Below are 27,426 nucleotides of genomic sequence, written 5' to 3'. Positions count from 1 at the left end.
TGAGAACGCGTCGCGACGGCCGGCGAAGATGCGGCACCCAAAGCAGCTAGCGCGCTCGATCTCCGAGGCAGCAGCTGATTGGGCGACGCGGTTCTCTTATCTCTGGCCAGAAATGCAATTGACACACGCAACCTGGACCACCCACTCGCCAAGCCTTCCGCCCCGGATGAAACTGGCGTTGCCTGTAATCGTTATGCGAATTCGTGTTGAGCCCGTGGTGAGAGGCGCCGCGCGAGGCCTGTCCCTACAAGCTGACGCGACGTGGCCGCCGGTGTGGGTGGGCGATGCGCCTTATCACGTCTGCTTCGTCGTCACATGTTTGCAGAGCAGCGAGCCGGCGAGATAAGGCGTTAGATCGTTAGAGACAGCAATGACGCAGCTCCGATCAATCGCGGCAGAAAAAGAACAAAGCTCCATGGCTGGATCTAACGCGAACCCCACGACGGTCGCGGCTGTGGGTGATGTACCCTCGTCTATTTTGCCTCGAGTGATGGCCCGTGGACCAGGATAGATAAGAGTAGTACAGCAAGTTCCACCCATAAAGGTCCCGGCGCATCTACCGTAATCTACAGTAGGGCTTCCGGAATCTCCCTGTAGCAGCTTATATTACTGGCACCGATCCAGCTTTTGATCCCTTCTCTTTTCTTCCACAGGCCCTACCGTGGAACCGTCCTCCCTTTCCCCATAGTACTTAAGGACCCCAGATCTCCTTAGTACCCCGACAATCCCCTAGGACTTCCCTCACCATGTCGTACTCGTGGGTCGGCCCTCCGGCGCAGTTCAATGGCACCGATGATATCACTGGTGGTGACTCTGGTGAGTACAAGTCCCCATGTACCATTGCGCACGTGCCGAGCGCAACATCCGCATCGTGTGCGACACAAGGCTAACATGAACATCAGTCACCGAGAACTTGAACCAATGGTTCTCTGCGGGTGACCAGGCCTACATCCTCGTGGCTTCGGCCATGGTGATGATCATGGTTCCTGGTCTCGCATTCCTCTACTCCGGTCTTGCTCGCAGAAAGTCCGCCCTCTCCCTCATCTGGGCCTGCATGTTCTCCGCCTCCGTCATTACCTTCCAATGGTACTTCTGGGGATACTCGCTCGCTTTCGGACCCTCAACGAACGGTTTCATCGGAAACCTCGACAAGTTCGGTCTCAAGGGCGTTCTGGCTCATCCCAGCCCCGGTAGTCCTTTGATCCCAGAGTTGCTGTACTCCTTCTACCAGGTACGAAAACCATTACTATGAACCGGTTTCGACGAACTAACACAATCCAGATGCAATTCTGCGCTGTCACTGCTGCCATCGTCGTCGGTTGCGTTGCTGAGCGCGGTCGCTTAATCCCCATGATGGTCTTCATCTGGCTTTGGGCCACGATCGTATACTGCCCCGTCGCATACTGGGCCTGGAACGCAAACGGCTGGTTCTTCGCATGGGGTGGACTTGACTACGCCGGTGGTGGTCCCGTCGAGATTGTCTCCGGTTGCACCGCCCTCGCCTACTCCATGATTCTCGGACGTCGCCAGGAGAAGATGATGCTCAACTTCCGCCCTCACAACGTCTCCTTGATCACCCTCGGAACCGTCTTCCTGTGGTTCGGCTGGTTGGGCTTCAACGGTGGTTCCGCTTTCGGTGCCAACCTCCGCGCTGTTATGGCATGCTGGAACAGCAACCTTACCGCCATGTTCGCCGCCATGACTTGGGTTCTCCTCGATTGGCGTCTTGCTCGCAAGTGGTCCATGGTCGGATGGTGCTCAGGTGTCATCTCCGGACTTGTCGCTGCTACTCCCGCTTCTGGTTTCTTGCCTCCATGGGCCAGCGTCATCCTCGGTATTACCACCGGTATCGTTGCTAACTTTGCCACCAAGAGTATGTACATTGTCAAAACCTTCCCGCGAACAGCTCGCTAACATCCATCTAGTCAAGTTCTGGATCAAGATCGACGATTCTCTCGATGTGTTCGCTGAGCACGGCGTCGCTGGAATGTGGGGTCTCTTCTTCAACGGAATCTTCGGTGCCGACTACATCATCGGACTCGACGGAGTCAACAACGGCCTTACCGCTGGTGCCATCACCGGCGAGCCCGCCGCAATCTACAAGCAAATCGCCTACATCGTCGCCGTAACCGCGTACTCCTTCGTCGTCAGCGCCATCCTCGCCTTCGTCATCGACAAGATCCCCGGCCTCAAGCTGCGCGCATCTGAGGAGGCAGAACTCCTCGGTATGGACGACGACCAGCTCGGCGAGTTCGCCTACGACTATGTCGAGGTCCGCCGTGACTACCTTGCATGGACTCCTGCTAAGGGCGAGCCCATCGACGGCGAGCACTCTGTACCCCAAGGCGAGCGCCACGGCATCCCCCAGCACAGCCAGATGCTCGAGGGCAAGGCACCATCGGAACACAGCTCAGGCCACGAGCACACGGGCATTGCGGGCGACAGGCACGCGGTGGCCATGGGCTCCGAGCACGAGAAGCAGGTTCAAACCTAAGGCTTTTTCTCTTTGCTGCCTGCGCATTGCTGATTTGGATTTGTTGCTTGCGACTTTTTTGAGTCAATTACCCGTTTCGAGATACCACCTTGCGCTCCTGCTCTCCGTCTTTGAGCTGTGCTTTTTGACATATACATTTAGACTCTTGTATTACAGTTTTTTCTTACACCTCATGTATTGTACATAATTCGAGAATGGATACATCAAACATCACTATCTCCACCATTTGCTAATAACCCACGTGCATTCCAAATCACGTCAAACTCATTCAATCCCATATCGAATCCTTCCATAATACCGACACGCGCCCAGCCTTTCTTATCATGCTAAGCAAGGCCAACTTAGTCCGTTCAGCGAATGGCGTCCACCACACATCCATGCCAAGCCTACTCTCCTCACTTTCTTATCTTTTCCCGCTCCTAGAGGACCCGTCGATCGACTGAACCCCGGATTGACGCAGCGATATGATGTCAGTTCACCAACGCTACCACTGAAGTGAGCCTGACGTCTGCACGATGCAGACATGTGTATCTGTACCGCGCAGTATGATATCGATGTGCTTCGATGCGGTGACGATGGCTTATCTCAACTTCGCGTTGGTTACGCTATGTCCAGTTATCTGTGAATGCAAAACGACTGGTCAATCTACGCGCAGCCCATTTTCACCTGAGGCCAAGATTATCGGCGTCAATCTCCTGAGATGCATTCTGGTGATCTCGATCGCGAACAAGAGTGTTGGGATGGAAAGCGGGAACTACCATACCTCGCCGATCTGGCAAACGCGCTGGCTGCTGGCGCCGTTGGAGGACCTTATCTCTGGGTGTACCGGTGAGGCGGGTGCGTGTGGGGGAGGCTGTGCAGTGGCCCCGGGACTACTACCACTACTCACGTGCAAAGCTTCGATCGATAGTTGGAAGTTGATCTCGCATCGTGATGGTGTGCGACGGAATTAGACATGAGGTGTGATGTCATTGGATGGGGGTTAAGGAGATGGAACACGCTAAGACGGGATGGAAGGTTGCCCGCCCGCAAGCACATAAGGACAAAGAGACCTCACGAAGGTGTGTTCGTGATCGAGACATCAGACGTCGGAGGCGAAAATGTTGGACAAAGGATCTGGCTCGGGATCTTGCACAAGACCACTCCCGCGCACTCTTGCGCCATCATGACAAAGGCCGCTGTTGAACGCAGCTTATGTCAACGCTCGTAACAACGCCTCGTGGAGAATGCTCAAAGAAGTAGTGCAGCTCAGGATGCGACAGAGGCTGATATTAGCGATGTCTGTAGAAAGGGTAAGTTTTTGTTGACGGTGAGATCGCAAAGTCGAGTTGTAGAGATTGCAACCAACTCTCCCTTTTGGTGCACAAAAATTGAATCAAGAGTTTCCAGCATGCCCGGAAGAAAAGCAAAAGATTCTCTCCAGATCTTCGCAACACCCTTCAAATCCTCATTCCTCTCCATCCCACCCTCTCCATTCTCACCACGAACGCCCCTCACACCTCCCCTCCCCTTCCGCCAGCAAGCCCACAGACCAACTCCACAAACCTCTCCAGCTTATCCCACACCCAAAGATGACGCACCATCAAGTCCCTTACCATGGATGTGGAAATGCCACCAATGCCACCACAACTACCGTCTAGGCGTGACGCGCCGTTGTCTCGAAGACGGGCACCATTTCTGCAGCGGCAGCACTACCCTCAAGTCCTGGCGGAAATCAAGCAACTCACGGAAAGCGCGGCAGCATCGTGCTTGTCCGAGTGAGTTTGACTACGAAGGCTGGAAAACGATTGGGCGGTGGAGGAGGGGCGGACCGAAACACAGTGGCAGGACGTATACAGGAACAACCATCAACGGCTCGAATAAAGTGGCAGTAGCAGAGAAACAGCAAGACTGCTGGAACACATGCGACTACCCCTCCGAATGCCGCTGGGGCAAGAAGTTCGGGATTCACACACCCGTCGACTCTGTCTTCCCCTCAGCCTTCCCCAGTACCGAAAGCAACAGCAGTATGCCCACACTGACTGCTCCTATTATTATCAACTCCATCAACACGTTGCCTGAGGGTATCCTCAAACCAGGGGACTGTAGTGAGACTAATGAGACTATTGCGAGGAAGAAAGATGTCAAGACGAATCTTTGGACTGCGTTAAGGGCTAGTGCGGAGAGGAGGAAGGGTGCTGGAGAAAGGGGTGGGAGTCCGCTTTCGGGGGTTGGGAATGTGGATGCGGGGATGGTGATGAGAGATGGGGATGTGCGGGGAGTGAGGAGAGATGGGGATGGGGATGTTGTTATGGGGAGTGTTGATCCTGGGCTTTTGGATGATGCGGGTGTTCCGCCCTCACCTTCGTCATCGCATTCGCAGTCGGAATCATCGTCTTCCTCTTCGTCAGCGGTGGACTCGCTCAAGGCGTTGGTGAGCAGAAGGCGGTATCGACGCGTGAAATCGAGGTCTAGAATGAATGGCTCGGTTGATAAGAGATATGCTGAGACGGGTCATGTGGTAATGGGGAATTTGGAAGAGAGGTTGGAGGATCAGGTTAGGTTGGATGATGAGGATATGGTGGTGGAGGGGTTTGCGCCGTTGTGTCGGGTGAGGAGTAGGGGGTGTTCTGTGTGAGATGGAATTTTTTGCTGGTTAGTCGGCCTTCTTTAATTTAAAATTATATACAATTGTCGTAGATGCAGAACGCGAATGTGAGGCTTTCCTGCGGCTAAAAGTGGCACTTCCGTCCCAGGTCCGCCAGCGCCCATGTTCCTGCAGGGATGCGCCTGTGCCTGACCGTCGACGCACGAGCCAACTCCCTTCACGGGAAGTCGCGCCCTGAACGCCGCCGCGCCGTCATTGCTACTTCTTCACTTCTCTCTCACAGCGCGCTGAGCCTGACACCCCGAGGCACATTGTCAATATGGTGCTCTCGTTTATTCTCATCCAGAACAGGCAGTAAGTTGGCATGTTCGTGCAGAGGAGGGTTGGGGAGGTCATGTAGTATAGAGGGCTAATGAGTTGTAGAGGGAAGACAAGATTGGCGAAGTGGTATGCGCCGTATAGTGTGAGTTGAGATACGGAAACACATTGAGAGACGTGGCAGTAGCTAACAAGTATGCAGGATGAAGAGAAAGTCAAGTTAAAGGGCGAGGTACGCGATACCCTCCTTCCCCCCACCCATCCACCACGCCTCCTCAAGCCGCCCTCGAACCCTTCGCATAGCGAGTCCCGAAACGAGACTAAGAACGAATTCAGGTCCACCGCCTCATCGCCCCGCGCGACCAAAAACACCAGTCCAACTTCGTCGAGTTCCGCAACATGTCCAAGATTGTGTACCGCCGCTACGCCGGACTCTTCTTCTGCGCTTGCGTCGACACAAACGACAACGAGCTCGCGTACCTCGAAGCCATTCACTTCTTCGTCGAGGTGCTAGATGCCTTCTTCGGGAACGTGTGTGAGCTGGATCTGGTGTTTAATTTCTACAAGGTGTACGCGATACTGGATGAGGTGTTTTTGGCGGGTGAGATTGAGGAGACGAGTAAACAGGTTGTGCTGACGAGGTTGGCGCATTTGGATAAGCTGGAGTAGGGAGGGCGAGAAGAATATACTATATGAATTACATGGTCGCAGCATGCCGCGGGGCTGCTTCGACGGGCACCTCGGACTCGGATGAGAGGAATGAGGCCAGTAGCTATGAGCCGCTAAGGGCATACAACAGAGTTACGTATATAGCCGCGCTGAGAGGGCTTGCGCGAGTATATGGTGCGCCAGTAACCCCATGGTGGGTTGACATACTTCGAGGCTGGTTCGGTACCAAGATTTGGGCGGAAGGACAGCACGGAGAATTTCCTGCAAATCCTAGCAACTTCTGCAAACACAGCGTTCACGCATATCTGTCCTGCTTCTACATTCGGTGACACGCGAGTGAATGTACCCTGTCGTTCTTGCATGTGAGTGAGCGCACGGACGCGCTCTTATGATGGAAGCAGAGGTCTAGAAAATAGCCACATCATCAACCTTGGTTCTTCGCGATCTGTCCCTTCGCCTGTGCCCAAAATCCCCCAGCATGCTCGCCCCATGATATGAACATCTCTAACACCATTCCGCGCCCCGTTGTTCCTCCGCCACACGCCTGACTCGCCTCGAATCGTCCCGTCCATCGAATCCACCGCAACATCCCCGCGCCGCGACCATGTCTGAGTTCGCCGCATACCACGCCCTCGGCACGGGCTCTCCAAACCCGAATGGAACCGGCAGGCCAGACGAGCCCAACAAATGGCGCCCACCAGTCGCTGCGGGCCCTCCTGGCTACCAACAGACGGGCAGCCCGGCCATGGCCCAGCCTCCGAATCAGTACGCCGGCACACCAGCGCAATATGGCACGCCAGTCCAGCAAGAAGGTTATTTCCCCGACCAGTCGGCGCTGCAGGGTCAACCTCAATACCAGGGCGATCAAGACGTGAACAACCTCACGGGGCAAATGGGAGCAGTTGGGCTGGGTATGGATCAGGCGGCACAACCCAAGCACAAGAAGAAGAACAGACATGCATATCATAATATCGAGGGACCTGGAGGGAGTTCACCGGCGTTCAATGGAGCGCCGCAGAATGGCACACCTGCCCAATACCAAAACTCGCCTCAAGTCGGAGGAGCGCAATGGATGGAGCCCCAGATCACTCCCGCTATGAGCCAGTTTCCCGCACCTGTAAACCCTATCTTCAGTCCTGGATCGCAGGCTTCACCTATGCAGTACGCTGCCAGAACACCAGCAGCACCACATCAGAGTGGAGGAGCGGCGGTTGGATCAGCTCAAGGACGTGTAGATCCCGAGCAGATTCCCAGCATACCGAAGTCGCGCGATGCGCCGGCGAAGTACTACCTAGAGAACGTATACCCGACTATGGAGCACCACCTACCGCCTCCCGCCACGGTCCCCTTCGTAGCCTTTGACCAGGGCAACTCATCACCTAAGTTCGCACGTTTGACCATGAACAACATTCCACTCACTGCGCAAGCCCTTGCTGCGACTTCGTTACCGCTTGGTATGGTCTTGCAGCCGCTGGCTGCTCAACAAGAAGGCGAGCAAGCTATACCCGTATTGGACTTTGGCGAGTCCGGTCCACCACGATGTGCAAGGTGTCGCGCGTACATCAATCCGTTTATGCAGTTCAAGGCTGGTGGAAACAAGGTCGTGTGCAACCTGTGTACATACCCGGGCGACGTTCCCGGTGAATACTTTGCGCCTACCGATCAGTCTGGCGTCCGAATAGATAGACTACAACGGCCGGAGCTCACTTTGGGCACTGTCGACTTCCTCGTACCCAAGGAATACTGGTCGAAAGAGCCTGTCGGTCTACGGTGGTTGTTCCTTGTCGATGTGACCGCCGAGGCTGTAAACCGTGGTTTCCTCCATGGCTTCTGTGAAGGCATCATGAAAGCGCTCTATGGCGAAGAAGCAGAGACACAGGGCGCCGAGACTACAACTCGGATACCAAAGGGTGCTAAAGTAGGCATCGTCACATACGACAAGGAGATGCACTTCTACAACCTCAACGCCAGCTTGACGAGCGCTCAAATGCTCGTCATGTCTGACCTTGAAGATCCCTTCCTACCCTTCAGCGAAGGCTTGTTCGTCGACCCCGTGGAGTGCAAGAGCGTCATCACATCACTTCTCGCACAGCTACCGACCATGTTCTCTGAAGTCAAGAATCCAGAGCCAGCGTTATTACCTTGCTTGAACTCTGCCGTGGCAGCATTGTCGGCTACAGGCGGAAAGATTGTGTGCTCTTTGGCTGCGCTTCCGACTTGGGGTCCTGGTCGGCTGATGCTACGCGAGGACAACAATGTACACAACACCGATGCTGAGAAGAAGCTTCTTCAGACTGAGCATCCTGGGTTCAAGAAGGTTGCTGAGAAGATGGTGCAGAATGGTATTGGTGTGGACTTTTTCCTTGCTGCACCCAGTGGAGGGTACCTCGACATTGCGACCATCGGCCACGTTTCCGCTGTAACAGGTGGAGAAGTCTTCTACTACCCCAACTTCCATGCGCCAAGGGATATCCTGAAATTGTCCAAGGAGATCCAGCACACAGTCACGCGAGAAACCGGATATCAAGCGCTGATGAAGGTTCGCTGCTCAAATGGCCTGCAGGTCTCTGCCTACCACGGAAACTTCTACCACCACACTTTTGGCGCCGATCTAGAGTTCGGAGTCATTGACGCCGACAAGGCTATTGGTGTCATGTTCAGCTACGATGGTAAACTGGATCCGAAGCTTGATGCTCACTTCCAGAGTGCGCTACTATACACGGCTGCTAACGGTGAGCGGCGAGTGCGGTGCACGAACATCGTGGCCAGCGTTAGCCCGAATACTGGTGAATGCATGAAGTTTGTCGATCAGGATGCCGTCGTAAACATCATCGCCAAGGAAGCTGCTGCTCGCATGACAGAGAAGAACCTCAAGGAGATTAGGGGAGCCTTGACGGAGAAGACTGTCGACATTCTTGCTGGCTACAGGAAAAACTTCACTGGCAACAATCCTCCTGGTCAGCTTGTACTACCGGAGAACCTCAAGGAGTTCGGCATGTACATTCTCGGACTGATCAAGTCAAGAGCCTTCAAGGGCGGTAAAGAGCCCACAGACCGGAGAGTCCACGACATGCGCATGATCAAGTCGATGGGCCCACTGGAGATGTCGCTATACCTCTACCCCCGCATCATCGCAATCCACAACCTCGACGCGCGCGACGGTTTCGCAAACGAAAAGGGCCACCTCGTAATGCCAGAAAACATTCGTGCCTCCTTCTCCAAAGTCGAAGAAGGCGGCGCCTACATCGTCGACAACGGCCAAGTCTGCCTCCTATGGCTGCACACACAAGTCTCACCCAACCTCCTCGAAGACCTCTTCGGCGAAGGCAACAACAGTCTAAAAGCACTCGATCCCTTCCAATCTACCCTCCCCGTCCTCGAAACCCACCTCAATGCTCAAGTCAGGAATATCTTGCAGTACCTTGAAGGTACGAGGGCGTCCAAGGCGCTTACTATCCAGCTTGCACGACAGGGTCTGGATGGCGCGGAATACGAGTTCGCGAGGTTGTTGTATGAGGATCGGAATAATGAGGCGCAGAGTTATGTGGATTGGCTTGTGCATGTGCATAGGCATATTCAGTTAGAGGTACTTGGACTCTGATAGTGTGTGTTCGGAACGCGATTGCTGACTCTGAATAGCTTGCTGGACAGCGCAAGAAGGAAGATTCGGGTGATGGTGTTGGGTCGACTTTTGTTGGCCTGCGGACACCGTATTGGGGGTAGGGTAGTACGAGAAGGCAGCGATGTCGATGATGGAGGTTATATTGCATAGCGATAGCGGGGAACCGGCGAAGTATTACTACTGAAAGACGAGACCCACGTATTCAATTGAACCCAACATTTCTCCCATCACGTCTTTATCCTGCGTATGTTGATGTTCCCCACCACTACATCATGCGAGGACGCACCGCTCGCGTTGACGATACGACAAGGATCTGACACGTGACCCCACTAGCGCACCTCGCTTAGCTTTTCCGCTCAACGAAGAAAATCGCCAGCGCCAGCCTTCCATCGAACTTTCGCTCGACAACTAACCCACAGCATCACGACGCAAAGATGCCTACCCGCCTAACCAAGACCCGCAAGCACCGCGGTCACGTCTCCGCCGTATGTTGTCACGCCGCGATGGCTTCTGTACTGTACTAATCGTTGTTCTAGGGTCACGGACGTGTCGGAAAGCACAGGAAGCATCCCGGTGGTCGTGGTATGGCCGGTGGTCAACATCACCACCAGACCAACATTGACAAGTACCATCCTGGTTACTTCGGAAAGGGTAAGTTATGAGTGTACGAAGTGCATGTGAGACAAACACTGACTTCGTCTGCAGTCGGAATGAGGTACTTCCACAAGATGCAGAACCTCTTCTGGAAGCCCGTCATCAACCTCGACAAGCTCTGGTCGCTCATCCCCGCCGAGAAGCGCGCCGAGTACCTCGCCAACAAGTCCGGCAACGCCCCCGTCCTCAACCTCCTCGACTACGGCTACTCCAAGGTCCTCGGAAAGGGTCGTCTCCCCGCCGTCCCCATCGTCGTTCGCGCCCGCTACGTCTCCGCTGAGGCTGAGAAGAAGATCAAGGAGGCTGGTGGTGTCGTTCAGCTCGTCGCATAAGCGCCAGAACGATACGATACGATACGATCAACCATCACTCACACAACACGATTGTGCATGAAACGGCGTCTCGGAATGATACAAAAGGATACCATAACGGCAATGATTGGGATGGATCTTCAAGTCCGCAGTTACCCTAACGGGTCTGCGTTTGACTTGCGTCAGCGTGGTGGCTGAGGAATGTTTCATAGACAATATGACCGTTCCTGAACAAACCTTTGGCCTTTGGCTATCCCGTCCATGCCATGCGTGGGTGTGGCTCGGCATCGCTGTGCTATCGCATAGCTGCCTCCGTGATGTCGTGATGTTATGGCGCTACGTGCTGTGAGGTGAAAATTCTGTGGTACTAACTTGATGAGTCCAGTATACCGCGTACTTTTTGGCCTGACAGCCTGTCGTCCAAACAACGCAATTTGCGCTTGAAGCACTGGCATCGATGCAATTACATCGAGTAGAAAGTTCTATCGCATCAGATATGCGCCTGCGATCGTGACCTTTGGCTATTACTCCAGCCGCGAACTCATCACAATGGCCTAGCCTTCAGTTAGGCGTGCTCATTAGTCTGTATCAATCAGAAACCAGATGTTACTCATCCAAATTCTGAACATCTTACTCATTCCGTGTCTGAATCCGCTCACCTAGAGCATTTGACGCTGCGCTGCAATAATAACGCCAACAAAGTATTTGCGTACACCCTCCTCCGCAAACCAAAGCTCATCAACCGCTTCGATCTGCACTTACATCACCTTACCATCGTCAGCGCGCTGCATGAGAATTGAAACGCGTTCCTGAAAACTCTGGCTAAGCTGCCGGTTCTACCCTTTGGTAACGGAAACTCACTTCTTCGTCTCATAATATAGACCATCACTGTCATCAGGCGTGCATGGATTGGCCGATATACAATGCGTCTGCACATTGACGAAGGCCACTCAATTCTACAGATGAGGGAAAACCTGCGACCACGCCGGCGTGTCATACACGCCTTTCGGCACATTCCTAATGCTCACAAAAGCCTCAACCACAATGTACGCCCGACTCACGATATAACTTGCGCCACAAAGTATACACAAAAGCGTAATGACCGCAGTACTAAGCCAGCCAAGCGACCGCTTATTGTAAGCCACCCAGATCGTGTCAATGAACGGAAAGACATAAGCCAAGAGATTGGTGACCAGCCAAAACGCCGCACAAAAGGTTACCCATACAGAACTCAATCGCCAGAAGAGCTGCTCTATCTCACTAGGAAAAAAGTAGTTCCACGCTGCAACGTGTATCGCACCATATGCGCATGAAGCTCCCCATAGTACCATGCCCATGATTAAGGATTGGGTGCGGCGGATTAGACCATCGTTTGGCCAGTCTAGAGCGTGAGATTGTACGAGTTCGGTGACGTGGGGTATGCTGTATGTAGAACCCGAGATGGCACTTTCGCGAGCTGGGGTGAAGCGAGTCCGTAGAATTGGATACAGCAGCAAAGCTTCTTCGGCAAGACGTCTCATTTCAGAACCGGCTTCCGTCTCAGGATCCCGCTCCAAATGCTGAATGTTAGGACGAGTCCCGAGATGACCGGATGCACGAGGTTGCGCTGTACTGCTGCAACCAACAAGATCATGATCTTCAGATCTTGTCTCTTCTCCACCATAGTAAGCCAATTTCTCTAGTTCTGGCGTCCGGACCCGAAATATCGCAAACACGCCCTGTGGCACCTTGCCACTCATCCGACTCGCTAGATACATGTACGCAGCCAAAGGCAGCCAGTCCCCTTTGAGTAGCGTGGGAGACGTCACCTGCCTCGGTTTGTGCCACCAGAGAACATACATGATGAGCGCGCAAACGACGTGCGCGACAACGTGTACCTCGAGTAAAGTAGTCGGCAGCCCAGACGCAGTCCGACTGATGACCTGGACAATCATCCACCCGGCCTGGATGCACACGAGTAGCTTGGCAAGGCCGTCTGCTTTGTTCTTGTCTTTTATATCGTCGAGGGAAACGTATGGAATGTGTCCGCACTGCGCGAGTAATGCAGCTCCTTTGGCTGTTAGGGTGAGGCGTTTCGCACCATTGAACAAGACCGCGCTGCGAGTGTCGGTGTCGTCGATGTCGAGTGCGAAACCGCCCATTGTGCCGTAGAAACCGTGTGGAATAGTCCATGGAGTAGGACGGTGGTGGTTATGGTCTTCAGATACTACTGCTGTCTGGGAGCTGTCAGTTCGGGAGCCAAAGCAAGCATGGTTTGGCTATGTACTTTTTCGCGAGCTTCCGCCCCATCTTCTTTCTCCCTCTTTGCCTCTTCTATCTCCAAACACAGCTTCCGTGCAGACGCTAGTTGTCGCCAGGCTGTGTACACCATCAGCTCTGGTGCGAAGAGGCCCAGAATGCACCATTGAAGCTCTCTTAGTAGGACCCGGCAATTGCCTTCGGTCTTGCGCGGTACGTTCAAGTGCACAGCTGAATACACGCATAAGCCGAGTGTGGCGAAGCAGCTTATGAGCAGGGAGATGGTATCTCGTTGGTTGTCCTCTTTTACGAAGCCTACGGTATCTGTAGTGTTGACGTTGCCGGTGCTGATGCCGGAAACACTGTGGGCGGAGAGGGAGATGAACGCAAAGCTGCACGGAACTAACACCATGGTTCAAGACAACAAGCGCAGGCCTGATCGGAGAAGGTAGGGTGAAAGACTACGGGGCGCGCCGCTTATACTAAAGCCCGATGAGTGTCCATGCTGCGCCGTCCGACTGCAGGCTCGCATGGTTGAGCGGCAAGTCGAATGGGGGCCGATTCAGATATGGAGTTGTGTACCGAAAAGTCTCGAGAACATGGTATCCTGCATGTAGGAATGCGTATCCATGGACAGTGTAACGAATAGGAGCGGGCGGACGGTCCTCTTGATGAGTACCTACGCTGCGCCGCAAGAAGGTGAGACGGGCGCGTGCCGTCCCTTCTCAACCGGCCCCCACCCTGTACTTCCAAGGTTACGTCGATACCAGATGCAGCCGCTGTCAGGCGGCTGATAACACTCACCAAAAACGCACTAACATGCCACTATGCGCAATTGATTGGAGACGGAGCAGATATTCGAGGATTGTGGAACGAAAGGATCGTTGTGGAGATCAGGCGTCTTCCAAGGTTGCGTCGAATTGATTCGTGCATCGGCTTTCCTGTTCCTGCGCTAAATCACATGCACATGGGCTGTGCCGCTTGTACTTCGACTTTGCATCCCACCTCATGTTTTCACGCCCAGAGAATTACCATTTTTAAGATGAGTGTTCGTCCTCGACGACCTGCAGAACAGGTCGGTTCAACAGCGAAAACCCAGGTACGCATGCGTCTACCGCGTATGTGCATGCCAAGGCTAATGGTTGCAAGGCTGAGCCTCGCGATCAAATGGGAAAAAGGCAACGAGGCTCGTTGTTGACGTGGGATGAGATACGTAAGATAGTTGGTTGCATGGTGTTTCTATAGCTGACCGATGTTGTAGCGAGTTGGTACCAGTATATTCATCATTAGATTACTTATCATCGACATCCGCTCACTAGGGTTAGAGACAATGAGTACATTCTGTCAGGCTATAGGTAATAATATTGGTATCCTCTTTATAGAAGTTCTCTAAGGGCGACATCCAGGGCAATCTCAAAATCTTACAAACAGTCCTTGAAAAGTATCCTCGGCATCCACAATGAAACCGGTAAGATTATACACAATGCCTGCAGGAGGCGAACTGACTTTTCTTTAGTAAACATCTTCTCGCACCTTATAGGATCAGCACTATTCTTCGCGCTTCCTATCCCCGTATACTATTCCTTGCAGCCAAGATACGACACAGCAACCACAGCGGACGTAGTCGTATTCTCAACCTTCTTCTTTGGAGTCGCTATCTGCTTTGCACTATCCGCAACGTAAGTCTTGTCACACCTTCTTCCACTGGTACCCAGGAAGTGACACACAAAACAGTTTCCACGTCGTCAACAACCACAGCGAAAGCGTCCACGTCTTCGGTAACCAGCTCGACTACGTAAGCAAACAACCCCCCCAACCACTCCACACAGCCACTGAGTACTTTAGCTCGGCATAGTGATACTAATGTGGGGTTCCACCATCCCATGCGTATACTACGGCTTCTACTGCACACCGCAACTACAAACAACATATTATACGCTCGTGTCCGTCTTAGCAGGAGCCTGTGTCTACGCAACACTGCACCCAGCTTTCCGTCGCCCAAAGTATCGACCCTACCGCGCGGCCATGTATGCCGGTCTCGGTCTCTCCTTCATCATTCCCATCGTGCACGGCTTGCTGAAATTTGGTTGGGAAACGCAGATGTGGAGGATGAGTTTGGACTGGATGGCGTTGATGACGACGTTTAATCTTACGGGTGGCGCGTTGTACGCTATGAGAGTAAGTTGGTTGAGCCTATTACTACTACCACTACTGCGTCCGCAAGAAAAGGAAATGGGGGACTGACTACATGTAGATTCCTGAGAAATGGTATCCGTACCGGTTTGATGTCTGGGGTTCTAGTCACCAGATTATGCATTGCTTGGTTGTTTGTGCTGGTGTTGCGCATTTGTTTGGGCTGCTGAGGGCTTTTGATCATGTTCATGGGTATGGGGATGTTTGTGGGGTGTAATGAGGGAGTTGACGTTGTCCCTTGTTACTATTTCGACACCAACGCTCTATTGGCGGCCATCTACAACATGTGAGCACTAGAGATATTCTGCGAGACACTGCTTCACTTTAGCCTTTCTTCTGACCTGATAATTTGGTAGTCGCAGCAGTAGTAATAGACGTGATACCAACGACTTGGTAGAGTCGATGTGACTAGACTCATAGCAGCGACCTGGGTATCGCTCATCCAGTCTCTGTCACATCTCTCCCACCTTCCTCGTCACCATTATATCGGAGCAGAGACTCACCCTTCTGCTCTTCTCCATCCGCCGCTAACTCCTCAGTGTCGTCTTGCTGATTCTCAACAACATTATTCGCACTACCACCACCCTTACCATCCTCACCACCATCAACCCCAACCCCAACCTCGTTACTTCCCTCCAATTCCTCCCCCTGCACAACCACATTAGTAACCCTTAGCACACCCCTTCCACCACCATGCCCCTCCGGTACCCGATAACTCCTCGGCAGCGTCCGACTACTCGACTGCGAAGTTATCGCACGAACAGGACGGATGAAACGCTCATTGACTTGGCGTTGAGTACGGAAGTGTCGTTCGAGAGTTTCGTGCGCAGACAAACTGGGCTGTGTGTGGCCCGATGAGGGGGTCGTTTCGGGACGGGAAAAACCAGCGGGCAGCTCATCCACGCGTTCAATCGGAGTAGTACTCGTGTCGACACCGTTCGGTGGTCCATGACCACCTGTATACCGAACAGGCGTGCTAGCCACCTCCCCTTGATCCCGTTCAAGCGCCATCATCAAATCCCGTATCTCCTTTGCTGCATCCTGTTGCAGAGGTAAATCTTCAAGTTGCGTTTGCCGTAACCGGTCGCTGAGACTCGAACCTGAGTGCTCTTGTCTAGGCCCACGCTGAACCTCTTCCCCTCTCTCTCCACCCGAAGATCCGGTATCTGACACAGCTACAGAAACCGGCAAAGGAGTCATCACCCTAACACTCCCCGGCGCCCTCTGAATCATCTGCGAAAGACCAACCGGCGGACCAATCACACTCTGCGTCCGACTTTCTAGGTTTGGGACAAGAGAAGGCGGGTTAGGGTTAGGCTGTGTGCTGTCTTTTCTCCTCTTCGCTTTGGGTTTAGGGACGAGAACGGGGATTTCTGTGGGGTTGTTGATGTTGATGTCTTCGATGTGGTGGGTTTGCGGCGCAGATGGTTCCGCTAGGCGGAGGGCCATGAGGCGTTCTCGGAGTCTGGCTTCTTCTTCGTGTTTTTGGGTTCGGTGTATTTTGTGGGAGAGGTAGGCTATGGTGTATTTCTTTGGGGTTGTGGGTACGGCGGGGGTGGTGGGTGTGTTTGTGTTGGTTGGATTGGGGGTGGTGGTGGTGTGTAGTGGTGTGACGGTTCCGGGTCGACATGCAAAGGTGCTTAGGAGCCGGTTCATCATGTTCTTTCTCCCTGCATTGGTTTCCCCAGAGGAAGTCCTCATGGCGAACTCCTCGTCTTCTTCCTGCTCCGCCATCCTTCTCTCTTCACCAGTCAAAGCGTCCAAATACCGCCGCCTAACCTCATCCTCACGCTCCCTGTCACCATCTACACCACCACCCTCATAGCTCTCCCCCACAGACCCAAACACCCTCTCGACATCATACTGCACAGGCGAAGAAACCGTCCGTCTCCTCCCCCTCCCTTCACCCCTCCTCCTCAGATTCCGCTCACTCTCCGTATGATACCCCTCAAGCCCAAGCCAATACTCGCTCGTCTCTTGAGCACTCATACCGTGATAAGGATGATTAGGCGCATACGTATACCCCCCTTCTACACCATAACCATCATTGTTGTATCCACCATTTCCTTCCTGTCTGTGATCAATCCGGTAACTCAGGCTCGACGCCGTGCCCTCCGCAGAAATCAAATGCCGACTCGCATTAAACGGACTAATAGGCGAAATCGTTCTATCAACAGGATATATCGGGAAGCGGGCGTGCGGCGTAGGCGGTGTTACGGCGCGGTAGTATGGGGAGGGGGATTGTGTGGGTCGGGGTGGTGGTGGTGGTGGAGGGGGCTGGGAAGAGGAGGTTGGTGAGGACGGTGCGTCTTCCGGGTAGGGGTTTGATGGTATCGATAGTCCGGGGGATGGAATCGATAGTCCCGGTGAGGAGTTTGGGTGGATGATTAGGTTAGGAGGGGAGGGGAAGGGCGGGGGAGGTGTGGTTCGTGCGGGTTGTCGGGTTAGGGGGAGGAGGAAGTCGTCTTCGGGGTAGGGGTTTGAGGGGAGGGAGATGGAGTCTTCGTTTCCTGGGCTGGCGGGATAGGGTGGTTCTTCGTCTTCGTTTTCTTCGTCTTGGATAGAAGTATGAGGTGCTTCTTCGTCTGGCGCCTCTGCATCTGGCGCTTCCTCATCTGGCGCTTCTTGGTTTCGCGCCTCACTGTCTTGCGCTTCTTCATCTTGCGCTTCTGCGTCTGGCACCTCCCCGTTCCACTCCTCCGGACTCATATTCTGCAGCATACTCTGCAGCTCACGCCCTTTCTTCCTTCCAACCTGCACATCTCCGTCAGCAACCACTCATCCCCTTCCTCACCCCAAAAGTCAATCACATACCGTAGCATACCTCCCCCCACCCTCATACATCCTCTGTACCTCATCCAACCCCCTCCTCCTCGCCGCCCCACTATTCAAACTATGATACGCCACGTACATCTCTCGCTCTCCCTCTCCATCCCCACCGGACACTCTCTCCTCCGCGATACGATGTTCCATACGCATCAACCTCTCTTCCTCCCTATCCATATCCAACTCCCATTCTCCACCCCACGTCCCGTCGTTGATATCCTCTCCGCTTAAATCTCGATCTCGATGGCGGAGGGGTTCCATGCTATCAGACCTTCCATCACAGTCAACATCCCCATCCCCATCTCCTTCGTTGCCCGATTCAAGGTCCCAGTCCACGGGACTCAGATCCCGTAAGTCCTCTTCTGACTTATCCACGCCGGTATAGTACAAACCCAGGCTCGCAGACAGTGCCGTTCGTGCATTGTCGCCCCGGCGTCCCAGGTCTTCTCTGCGGCGGAGGGAGTTGGGGATGGAGTTGGTGAACTTGCCTTTGAGGGAGACGACAGTTACGTTCTGGCGGATTGTGGCGATGCGGTCGCGGAAGCGGGCGAGGTATGCGGCGGTTTGTTCGGGGGACATTGTGGACGTTCGCGCTGGTTCATGGGATGTTGACGAGCAGGTGTTGTACCCGCGGCCGCTGGGACTGGGACCTGAACCGACTCCTGGATTCTATTACAACTACTGTGTGCTGTGGGCACTCATATCCTGGAAGCGAGACACGAGGTCCGCACTGCTTGTAGACTGGCTAAGTTGGTGGGTTGAGTGTTGTTGGGCTGTCAAACGTCAGTGGTTTTGACATCCTTACCCGTACATTGGACCCTTATACCCATAACCATATAGTTATCAGCACATAAGGCACGGCACAAAAGCAATACGCACCAATCTTAAAGATAAGTTTCATTAGGGTATCCACGCCACAACTACACCTTCTCTCCTACAGCCAGCAAGTTCAGCAGTACTTCCTTCGCCTTGTCTGGCTCGACGCTTCCGTCTGGGGCTCTAATCACCATCTGCCCCACAAACCAGCCGACCTTCTTGACTTGACCCTTTTCGGTGATGTCTCGAACCATGTCGGGTTTCTCTTCTAGTAGAGTCTGTGCTAGCTTGATGTACTCTTCCTGGCTGAGTGGTTGCAGGAGAAGGTTCTCTTGGTGAAGGACTTCGGATACGCTGCGCTCGTCTCCCTCAAATTTGATAGCGAGTAGGCGTTTTGCGGAAGGCGATGTGACCTCTTTGCGACGTATGTGCGAGATGACACCGGCGAGATAGTCGGCCGGGACGCGGTTAGGGTCCCAAGGTTCGTCTTGGAAGAGAGAGCCGAGTTCCATCAACACCCTGGTCACGCGTTAGTTTAATTACGACGCGTAGCATAGCAGATGAACATACCAGTTCCCGGTGATCTTGCCCAAGGTTTCAAGCGGAACGTCGTTCTCGTGCTGCTCGGTTTGGCGCACCAGGCAGCGGATGACGTCCAGATAATACTCCAGTCGTTCACCATCGTCCATGGAGAGAAGTGTGATGGCATCCTTGGTAGTGAGTCCGTATGTGTTGGCAAGCATGTCCACATTCACATCGGGCAGCTTGGGAAGGGTGTTCCGGAGGTGTTCAACGAGATCCTAGCAATGGTTAGCATACTCTTCATGCCAGAAGTAAAATTCGTGCTTACATTTCCGATGATGACCGGAGCAATATCTGGGTCCGGCATGTAGCGGTAGTCGATCTCGCCCTCTTTGCCTCTGAGACGTTTGGTAGTCTTGCTTCCAAGAGTCCATCCGCGAGTCTCGCCCTCAACGACACCTCCACCCTCGAGCAAGTCGATCTGTCGATCACGCTCCGCGATGATGGCATCTTCCACAGCCTTGACGCTTGCCAGGTTCTTGATCTCAGTTCGCTGTCCTAGACCGGTAACACCGTGGTATGAGTGGCTAGCCTCCGAGGACTCTCCTGCACGTTGACGAACCGATACGTTGACATCGGCACGCAGTCCGCCCAACTCCATGCCCGTTGTGCAGGCATTGACAGCCTTGAGTATGTTTTGTATTTTGCGAACGACGACAGCAGCGACCGTGGGATCGTGGATCTGAGGGAGGGTGATGATTTCGATTAGAGGATGCGAAACGCGGTTGAAGTCGAGTAGGTGGGTCGAAGGGGGTTGCTGCACGGTCTTTGCGGTATCCTGCTCCATCTGTATCTGCTTGATGCCAATCTCGACAGGCCCTGGTTGCGGGGCAGCGCCAGGCGGGAAGTCATGAGGGTATAGGGTAATCTTGCCGTTCGTCGCGAAGGGCTCGTAGTACTGCGTGATCTGGTAGCCGGCGGGCTGATCTTGGTAGAAGTAGTGCTTGCGGTCGAAGCTGCTCTTGGGCTGTATCTCGCACTGGAAGGCTATAGCGGCGCGGAGGGCGGGTAGGAGGGTTTCCTTCTGGAAGTGAGGCTGAGTACCGGGAAATGCGACGTCGAATAAGGAGACATGGGTATTGGGTGCCTCGCTGACTGAGGTCGCAGCACCAGAGAAAAGCTTCCGCGCGGTGTTGAGTTCGGCATGGACTTCGATTCCAACCGTCAGCTCCCACTTCTCTAGTCGCACATCTTTGCCCTTTTTCGAGGACTTCGAGGCGCCAGAGGAGGCGCTCTTCTCTTTCTTTTGTTGCTTCGCAGCATCTTTCAGCTGCTTTCGGAACGCTGTGCCATCCTGGGTCGGTGGTGGCTGGGTCTCAGTGTGGAGAGATCGTGCTGTGTGACGCGTGGGAAGTTTGGCAGCGCCCAATTGAGACTGTCTAGTCCGGCGCAGACATGAATGACATATGTAGGGTTGCTTCGAGGCTGTAGCAAGAGAGTTGCGCGTGGTGCGGGCGAACATGACGTGAAGTATGGCGAGCAGCAGTTCTGGTGCCAATGCACAGTTGCGGGCGGTCTGTGCTCACTTCCGAGCCACCTTGGACCAGCGACACGCGACGCCAACCACCCAATACTTCAACGCCAGGAAATGAAGCCGACGCCAACGCCAGAACCTCTCGCGTCGCTTGTTCCACTTGAACACGTTTCGACGTCGACCGAACGGCCGACGAGCTCGACGAGCCCTACCGCCATGGTCTCGATGCCAACGCATTCACAACGACCGTCCGTTTTAGGTCACCTTGTGGAGTAACCTCTGGAGTTTCCTGATTGCCCACTCAACAAGGGCTTGTCTCTTTCCAAGTCGCCTTCGTTTCACCCTCTCGAGGTCGATAAGACGGAGGTTGGCAGCGACTCCGCCTAGATTCTCGGGCACTGACAGGGTCGGATCCGATTCGCATGAGCTTCCCACCGCGGCATGAGTCTCCGGCGCCGCGCTCGGGGTGTTTTGGTGTACAGTAGTCGGCGCGTAGACGTGAACATAACAGGTAACGTTCTGATAAAAGGTATGCTCACCCGCGTTAGGGCGAGGAATGTCGAAACTACCGACGTTTGCCATGCGAGTCGGTTCGTTCAGCCCTCCTCTTGCGGACACGAGCCTTCAGTCTTCTGAAACTGTTGCGGCACCTCTGCCACGCTTCTTCGTCTTTCGGTCTGTCGGCGGCGTGTACGAAGTTCCCTGGATGAACATACACCCCCGGCCAGCGAGAGAAGTTCGCCTCTGATCCAGCGTTGGAGCCTTGGGAGAATCGCACGCTCCGATAACTCCGACTGCTGCGTACACTGGTCCCCATCCGCGCAAATGGGGTGAATGTTCCGGGCTCGAGCTTGCTGAGACGTACGCGAGTCTTGACCGAACAATCGAAGCCTCAAAACTTACCCTTGATGATGTTCTCAGCAACAGCTTTGGCGCTGTTCAGGAACTTCTTCGTCTGTTCCTTTCTCTTCTCCTTCTTCTGTGTCCTTGCTTGTATACGCTCTTCTCGTTGCTGTCGTTCTTCTGGTGTGCTAGTATCGGGTTGTGTCTTCGACTGCGACGAGGTGGAAGGACCGGCAGTGTCTGTCTGGGGTGTAGCGGCGAAGTCGGTGTACTTGTATTCTCGTTCAGTCGGATCAGGTTCTTTGTTGGCACAGTCTTTCCCTGAATCAGCACCACAGTCACCTCCAGTATCGCCTTTTGAATCGGCTCCGCGATCTCCAGATGTCGTTCCGCAATCGCCTGAAGATGTCGTCCCAGAGTCGGCGGCGACGAACGAAGACTCCATTCAAAGCCTTGATGTGTGTTTGGCGTCGCTCAAAGATGGAGCTTGAGTGTAAGAAGCGTGGCAGTCAGACGAATCTTCTCCTTCAGCTTAGCCGCCTCGTGGCGCTTCGCTTTGACTGCAGTAGCGGTCTCGGCTCGGACTGCCCTTCGTTGTCGCTTCTTCTCTTTGCGTTCCGCTCTCTCACGCTCCCACTGTTCTTCTTGTTCTTTGCGTTTGCGGTCCGCTGCCGCTTGCTCCTCGGCTGTCAATGGTCGGCTGGACGAGGAGGAGCCTTGTGGGATGTAATCGGTTCCTGAATCTCCGCCTGAGTAGCTGCCGCCGTCACCTCCGTCACCTGCGGTATGGGATGTGCTGCAACCGCCGGAGTCGCCGCCGCCACAGTCACCAGAACTATAGCTTGCGCTACCACAATCACCGCCGTCTGCCATATACTGATCTTAAGTTCCGAGGTGAAGCTTGAGCCGGAGCAAGTTGACGTGGAGCCAAAATTTGGTCTTCTTGTTACCCGCGTGTGGGACCTTGGCCTTGGTGTCTGCTTTGGCCTTGTCTCGAACTACCTTCCGCTGTCGCCTCTTTCGCGCACGCTTGATCTTCAGTCTCTGCCCTACCGTTCCGTTCTTGGTGGTGAAATTGGTACTGGTATTGTAAGATGTGGAGAATGGTGTGCTCGATGCGTGATGTGTGCTGGTTGCGCAGTGTGTACTAGTTCCACAATCCCCGTGTGACATGTAAGGTCGGACGTAGTATTCCAGAACGAGAAACCGATCTCAAGTCTAGAGATGAAACCTGAGCTTGAACAAGGTGATGTACAGCCGAAGCTTAGCCTTCTTGCTAGTCGTATCCGGGAGCTTGGCCTTGGTGTCTGCTTTAGCCTCGTTTCGGACCTCCTTCCGTTGTTGCTTCTTCTCTGCGCGCTCCTCTTTCTTCTTCTGCAGTTCTTCCTTCTCGGCTGTGAGATGACGACTGGGAGAGCTAGGGGCCCAGATGGGTGTGCTTGCAGACGAGATAACACCAGGTGTGCTCGCGATTGCTGGCGCCGACGGTGCGCACGCTGTACTAGCTCCACAACCTCTAGATGTGGCTGCACAGGTCATAAAAGGTCGGTCGTAGTCGTCTACCAAAGACGGAAGATACCAAAGAAGTCGGCTATCTTAGCACGGAGTCCTTTCTTCAACGTACGGTTCGCTGATCTCTCCGCTCTAGCTTCTCGGCGTCTGAGTTTGCGTAGTCGTCGCTCTTCGATGATCCTTCTCCTCTCGCGTGGTTCGAGTGGATTGGTGGCTCTCGGTCGGTGATTCGAAAGTGTTCGGCCTTGTCCCTGGACGGGGGCTTGGAGTACACCAGAGGCTACAGAGCTTGTTACACAAGTAGCAGTCGTGCTCATAAACACACTCAAGACGTCAGAGTGTAGGCGTGGAGGTGCTCAGAAGTTTCCGTTGAAGATCTTCTTCAGCTTGAGGTGTATCCTGTCGAGTTTGCTCGGCGTATTGATTCTTCCGTTACGGACCCAAGTCTTCCGCTGTGCTTTGCGGGACTGTGTCTTCTCGAACTTGCGGAGGCGTTGGCGGGCTACGTGTAGTCTCTCGGTTGCGGTGAGAGGCCTGCCGGTGAAGTGAGTTGTTCGGGGGTCGTGGCCCTGGTCGAAGATGGTGCGGCGTCTGTGGGTGATCCTTGGGCAGTATGTGCGCGTGTGGCGTTTGGGTTGGGTTGTTTTGGACCGTCGGGTGTCAAAGGGCATGTACTCAGTGGGTTTGGTGCTGCATGGACTGCAGGTGTCGTTGAAGGCGCTGGTGAGGGTGATGTAGGTTACGAAGGACTGGAGGTCGAGCGTGGTAGGGGAGGTGTGCAGGTATTGCACAGGATGTAGCTAGGTTGATGCTGAGCTGCGAGACAGCTTGGTTGAGGTGGTGAGTGTGATGCTGATCAAGAGTATGGTGAGTTGATGATAGGGATGTGCTATACAATAACGTTGTCACAGCAAACGATGCTTCGGTGTGGATGGGTGGTCATGCAGTGAGGTGTGTTGGGGTGAGAGTGTAATGGAGGAAGTTTGTTTGGGTCTTGCGACAGATAAGAAGCTAGCATCTGTCGTGACTACCTTGAACATGAGGGCCTGTGGGTGCTATGGAAGGCATCAGTCGCACAAAACAGGACGGAGCCATCACTGCTATCTGTCCATTAGGGAAATGGCATTCCAATTGCAATTAACGTGCAACACCACTGGTGCTCACTCTTGTTTGGTCGAAGCAGCGAAAGCATATCGAGGGGATTCTCATATACATATATACTACCGTCAATTAGTTCAGTCAAAGACATACTGTCTGACCAAACAAACCAGATCCCGGCCGTGTGCTGCATGAAACTCCACCATACTATCCCCATGCCGTGTAAACTCGGAAAAACCGCATTCAAGGAAACACAAACTTCCGATCCCCCATCATCCCCCAAAGTTCCTGAATAACAGCACGCTGATCCTCGCGCTTAGCATTGCGCACAGCAAAGTAAAGACGACCCTCAAGCTCTGGGTCCCAATCACCGGGGTTAGCGCTCACAACAACACCGCCAGCCTCTTCCAGAATACACCACCCAGCCGCAACATCCCAGGAGTACACGCCTCCTTCCCAGAAGGCATCGAGCATGCCGTGTGCGACGTAGCAGAAGTCCAACGCTGCGGACCCGTTCGAGCGGACTGACTTGCACATGGCGCCGCCCTCGACTTTGGAGGTGAGGAGAGCGTTGTGAATCGAGGTGCGCAGTGCCCAGTTGGGACCAGAGCGCTGATTACCCCACTCAACGGCCATGAGACAAGAGTTAAGCGATGGCATCGGTTTAGGAATGGGGTTGATGGGTAGCTTAATCTTGCGGTTCGTGAAGGTCTTCGTCAGGTATGCGCCTTGGCCCTTGATCGCATGGTACATGTCTCCGCGGAAAGGGTTGAACACAACTCCAACGACTGGCTTCTTGTCGATTGTCAGAGCCAGTGAGATGGCGCAGTTAGGCACGCCGAGGGAGAAGTTCAGTGTGCCATCGATTGGATCCACGATGAATGTCGGCGTGTCCGCGAGCTTGGTGCCATGCTTGAACGTCTCTTCGCCGAGGAAGGCACATTCGGGGAAGGCCTCAGCGAGGCGTCGTTCGGCCATGGCTTCGATTTGCTTGTCGAATTTGGTGACTACGTCAGATGTATTGTTCTTGTGGACAGTCGTGATGATGCAATCCTCGGCTGCGACCATGATCTTTCCTGCATCCTTCGCAATGTCAATCAGTACACTACGGACACTGTTGAGACAACTCCTGGTGACGTTGTGCTTGGATAGGACGGCATCGAAGTCGAAGGCAGCTGATGAGTCTGACGCAGAACTAGCCGGTACAAGTGGTGTTGTTGTTTCAATGGATGATGCGGGGCTGGACGACTCGGATGAGTCTGTTTGTTGAGATGCCATTTTGGTAGAATTGATGAGACTACTGAAGGAACGACTTGAGGAGTTTGTGAGTAGTGAGTTGGAGTGAGACTGGAGGTTGCCGTTGAGCCTGGAAGAACTCGAGAGCTTTTGTTTTATGTGCTTTCCGGTTTGGGTGCGATTTCGAAGTGCTGTTGAATGAACGTTTGCCCTGTACGGTGAGTGTGCTTCTAGACGTTGTGTGTAATTACACAGTCCAAGGCCCCGGTAACTCGGTGTGAAAGTAGTCCACAACTTGGAATTATTCGAGATTGTTGCCAGGTGATGCGGCCTCACAAGTGGCATGGTATCGTTTTGTTGAAAGATACAATGGGTCTTGGTGACCAATTACTAGACCTCGTAAGCTGGGGCCAATTGCGGACCATTCTTATCTAGACACCTGAGGCAATCCATTGCGGTAGGCAACCGTGAGCAACAGCTTCGGCATCGAAGATTATGATAAGAAGTAGGCAAAAGGTATATGACTTCTATCGTTTCTCCGGGTACGTCCGAGCTGAGAGGAGTCGAACGTTACACTAGGTAAAGGGCTGGGAGTCGATCATGAGCACATCCGAGGCATGTGTCAACGGGTCCGTTCCGTTGCTCCTCAGAGCCCAGAGGAGCCCTGGGGCTTTCATACTCACGTTATCGCTGCAAGTCAGAAACAGGATTTCTTCGTCAAATTCGTGCGCTGGGTGAGAGAAAATAGCACCTGCGCTACTTGAGTGATGGGTGTGAGGCAAGGGTGCAGGCGAAAAGGAAGGCTCCATGCTGACGCACGGGCCATGACCAGAGCTCACATGCTGCACCACGATGCTTCCGGCTACACTACACTCAACGTCTTCAAGTTACCAATGTGCTGGTCACTCGTACAAGAGCTAGTATTGGCGAATTGAGGACATTTGCATTGGACTTTGGTGAAGAAAGGCAGTAAAATCTCAATCAATCGCCTCGCCAAACGACGTCATACACATCACCCAAACCAACCACCTAACACACCCATCCCAAACCTCACCATCAAAACCATAAAGAGAAATCAGAGATGCCACAACCGAAATCCCTTCCAAAAGACTGCTACACCCGCCAGCGCGCCGCCCGTGCTACGCGTAGACACCTCGCGTCCCTTACACCCTCAACATCGCATCCCCAACCCCAGTCCTTATTTTTCTCCATGCTTCCAGCGGAAATCCGCTTCACAATCTACCAACACGTCCTCTCCCAACAGCACGACCACACCCGTCCCATCGACATCCACTCCATCTCGCCCCTCTACCGCCCCCTCCACACCTATCTCACCAAGATCGACACATCCTTATTACTCACATGCCGCCTCATCTACGTGGAAGCCCATCAGATACCATTACGGAGTGCGACGCATCATTTCAGATATCTGGGTAGTACGTCGTGGTTGTACAACGGCGACATCTGGCTACACCACACCACCTCTCAGCGCGGCGCCTGCCTCTACCACCTCCACGACAACCTCGTCGCCCTGAAACCCTCCAATTTCACTAAATTCCTACTCAGCCATCTGCACTGGCGCAGGATAACCTGGACGATATGCGCATACCTCCTCCCTCCCCTGCTCGCCGAACTAAAAGAACGCCAGCGCCTCGTTGAAACACTAGCATCCCTCACACTCCCATCTTCCTGCCAAGAAGTTAATCTGGAATTCGAGACTCGAGAAGATTTGTTGCCGGAGTAGCCGGGGCTGGAGGACCAGATTGAGGCGTGTAGAGTGTTGGAACTAAAGAAGAGGGATGGGAGTGTGTTGGAGAGGGATGATAGCAGTGCGGTGAAGTATACGTGGAAGGGGAGTGGGCATGCGAGGTGGGGGACGAGTGAGGATGGGGTGTGGAAGGAGAAGATGAGGTATTGTACTACGAGGCTTTGTTGGAGGGCGAGGGTGCCCAG

At 53.8% G+C, this 27,426-nt stretch overlaps 11 protein-coding genes across 11 annotated transcripts; 5 read left to right on the top strand and 6 right to left on the bottom strand.

Annotated features, from left to right (window-relative positions):
* Positions 1-746: 746 nt before the first annotated feature.
* On the top strand, positions 747-2,494 carry J4E84_009684 (uncharacterized protein; the record flags this gene model as incomplete). The annotated part of the gene is made up of 4 exons (XM_049392246.1): positions 747-816; positions 903-1,231; positions 1,282-1,873; positions 1,926-2,494. 4 exons carry the CDS (start codon positions 747-749, stop codon positions 2,492-2,494), a joined length of 1,560 nt encoding a protein of 519 aa, XP_049240008.1.
* A 2,906-nt stretch (positions 2,495-5,400) lies between these two features.
* On the top strand, positions 5,401-6,068 carry APS2 (AP-2 complex subunit sigma; the record flags this gene model as incomplete). The annotated part of the gene is made up of 4 exons (XM_049392245.1): positions 5,401-5,435; positions 5,505-5,544; positions 5,602-5,631; positions 5,736-6,068. The coding sequence occupies 4 exons, from the start codon at positions 5,401-5,403 to the stop codon at positions 6,066-6,068; spliced, it is 438 nt and encodes a 145-aa protein (XP_049240007.1).
* A 604-nt stretch (positions 6,069-6,672) lies between these two features.
* Positions 6,673-9,791, top strand: J4E84_009682 (uncharacterized protein; the record flags this gene model as incomplete). Its single annotated transcript, XM_049392244.1, has 2 exons — positions 6,673-9,654; positions 9,708-9,791. 2 exons carry the CDS (start codon positions 6,673-6,675, stop codon positions 9,789-9,791), a joined length of 3,066 nt encoding a protein of 1,021 aa, XP_049240006.1.
* Positions 9,792-10,124: 333 nt separating this feature from the next.
* Positions 10,125-10,676, top strand: RPL28 (60S ribosomal protein L28; the record flags this gene model as incomplete). The annotated part of the gene is made up of 3 exons (XM_049392243.1): positions 10,125-10,175; positions 10,227-10,341; positions 10,396-10,676. 3 exons carry the CDS (start codon positions 10,125-10,127, stop codon positions 10,674-10,676), a joined length of 447 nt encoding a protein of 148 aa, XP_049240005.1.
* Positions 10,677-15,524: 4,848 nt separating this feature from the next.
* Positions 15,525-17,908, bottom strand: J4E84_009680 (uncharacterized protein; the record flags this gene model as incomplete). The annotated part of the gene is made up of 2 exons (XM_049392242.1): positions 15,525-17,790; positions 17,901-17,908. 2 exons carry the CDS (start codon positions 17,906-17,908, stop codon positions 15,525-15,527), a joined length of 2,274 nt encoding a protein of 757 aa, XP_049240004.1.
* Positions 17,909-18,832: 924 nt separating this feature from the next.
* Positions 18,833-20,772, bottom strand: J4E84_009679 (uncharacterized protein; the record flags this gene model as incomplete). The annotated part of the gene is made up of 3 exons (XM_049392241.1): positions 18,833-19,247; positions 19,299-19,528; positions 19,579-20,772. 3 exons carry the CDS (start codon positions 20,770-20,772, stop codon positions 18,833-18,835), a joined length of 1,839 nt encoding a protein of 612 aa, XP_049240003.1.
* A 904-nt stretch (positions 20,773-21,676) lies between these two features.
* J4E84_009678 (uncharacterized protein) lies at positions 21,677-22,500 on the bottom strand (the record flags this gene model as incomplete). The annotated part of the gene is made up of 2 exons (XM_049392240.1): positions 21,677-22,026; positions 22,143-22,500. The coding sequence occupies 2 exons, from the start codon at positions 22,498-22,500 to the stop codon at positions 21,677-21,679; spliced, it is 708 nt and encodes a 235-aa protein (XP_049240002.1).
* A 345-nt stretch (positions 22,501-22,845) lies between these two features.
* J4E84_009677 (uncharacterized protein) lies at positions 22,846-23,166 on the bottom strand (the record flags this gene model as incomplete). Its single annotated transcript, XM_049392239.1, has 2 exons — positions 22,846-23,123; positions 23,160-23,166. 2 exons carry the CDS (start codon positions 23,164-23,166, stop codon positions 22,846-22,848), a joined length of 285 nt encoding a protein of 94 aa, XP_049240001.1.
* A 329-nt stretch (positions 23,167-23,495) lies between these two features.
* J4E84_009676 (uncharacterized protein) lies at positions 23,496-24,454 on the bottom strand (the record flags this gene model as incomplete). Its single annotated transcript, XM_049392238.1, has 2 exons — positions 23,496-23,939; positions 24,446-24,454. The coding sequence occupies 2 exons, from the start codon at positions 24,452-24,454 to the stop codon at positions 23,496-23,498; spliced, it is 453 nt and encodes a 150-aa protein (XP_049240000.1).
* A 26-nt stretch (positions 24,455-24,480) lies between these two features.
* J4E84_009675 (uncharacterized protein) lies at positions 24,481-25,515 on the bottom strand (the record flags this gene model as incomplete). The annotated part of the gene is made up of 1 exon (XM_049392237.1): positions 24,481-25,515. The coding sequence occupies one exon, from the start codon at positions 25,513-25,515 to the stop codon at positions 24,481-24,483; it is 1,035 nt and encodes a 344-aa protein (XP_049239999.1).
* Positions 25,516-26,683: 1,168 nt separating this feature from the next.
* J4E84_009674 (uncharacterized protein) lies at positions 26,684-27,217 on the top strand (the record flags this gene model as incomplete). The annotated part of the gene is made up of 1 exon (XM_049392236.1): positions 26,684-27,217. One exon carries the CDS (start codon positions 26,684-26,686, stop codon positions 27,215-27,217), a length of 534 nt encoding a protein of 177 aa, XP_049239998.1.
* Positions 27,218-27,426: the final 209 nt, after the last annotated feature.

Source organism: Alternaria hordeiaustralica, assembly GCF_023758085.1.
Source record: "Alternaria hordeiaustralica strain BMP 2776 chromosome Unknown scaffold_31, whole genome shotgun sequence".
In the NCBI taxonomy this organism is placed as follows: Eukaryota; Fungi; Ascomycota; class Dothideomycetes; order Pleosporales; family Pleosporaceae; genus Alternaria; species Alternaria hordeiaustralica.
This window is presented reverse-complemented; position numbering and strand designations above follow the sequence as displayed.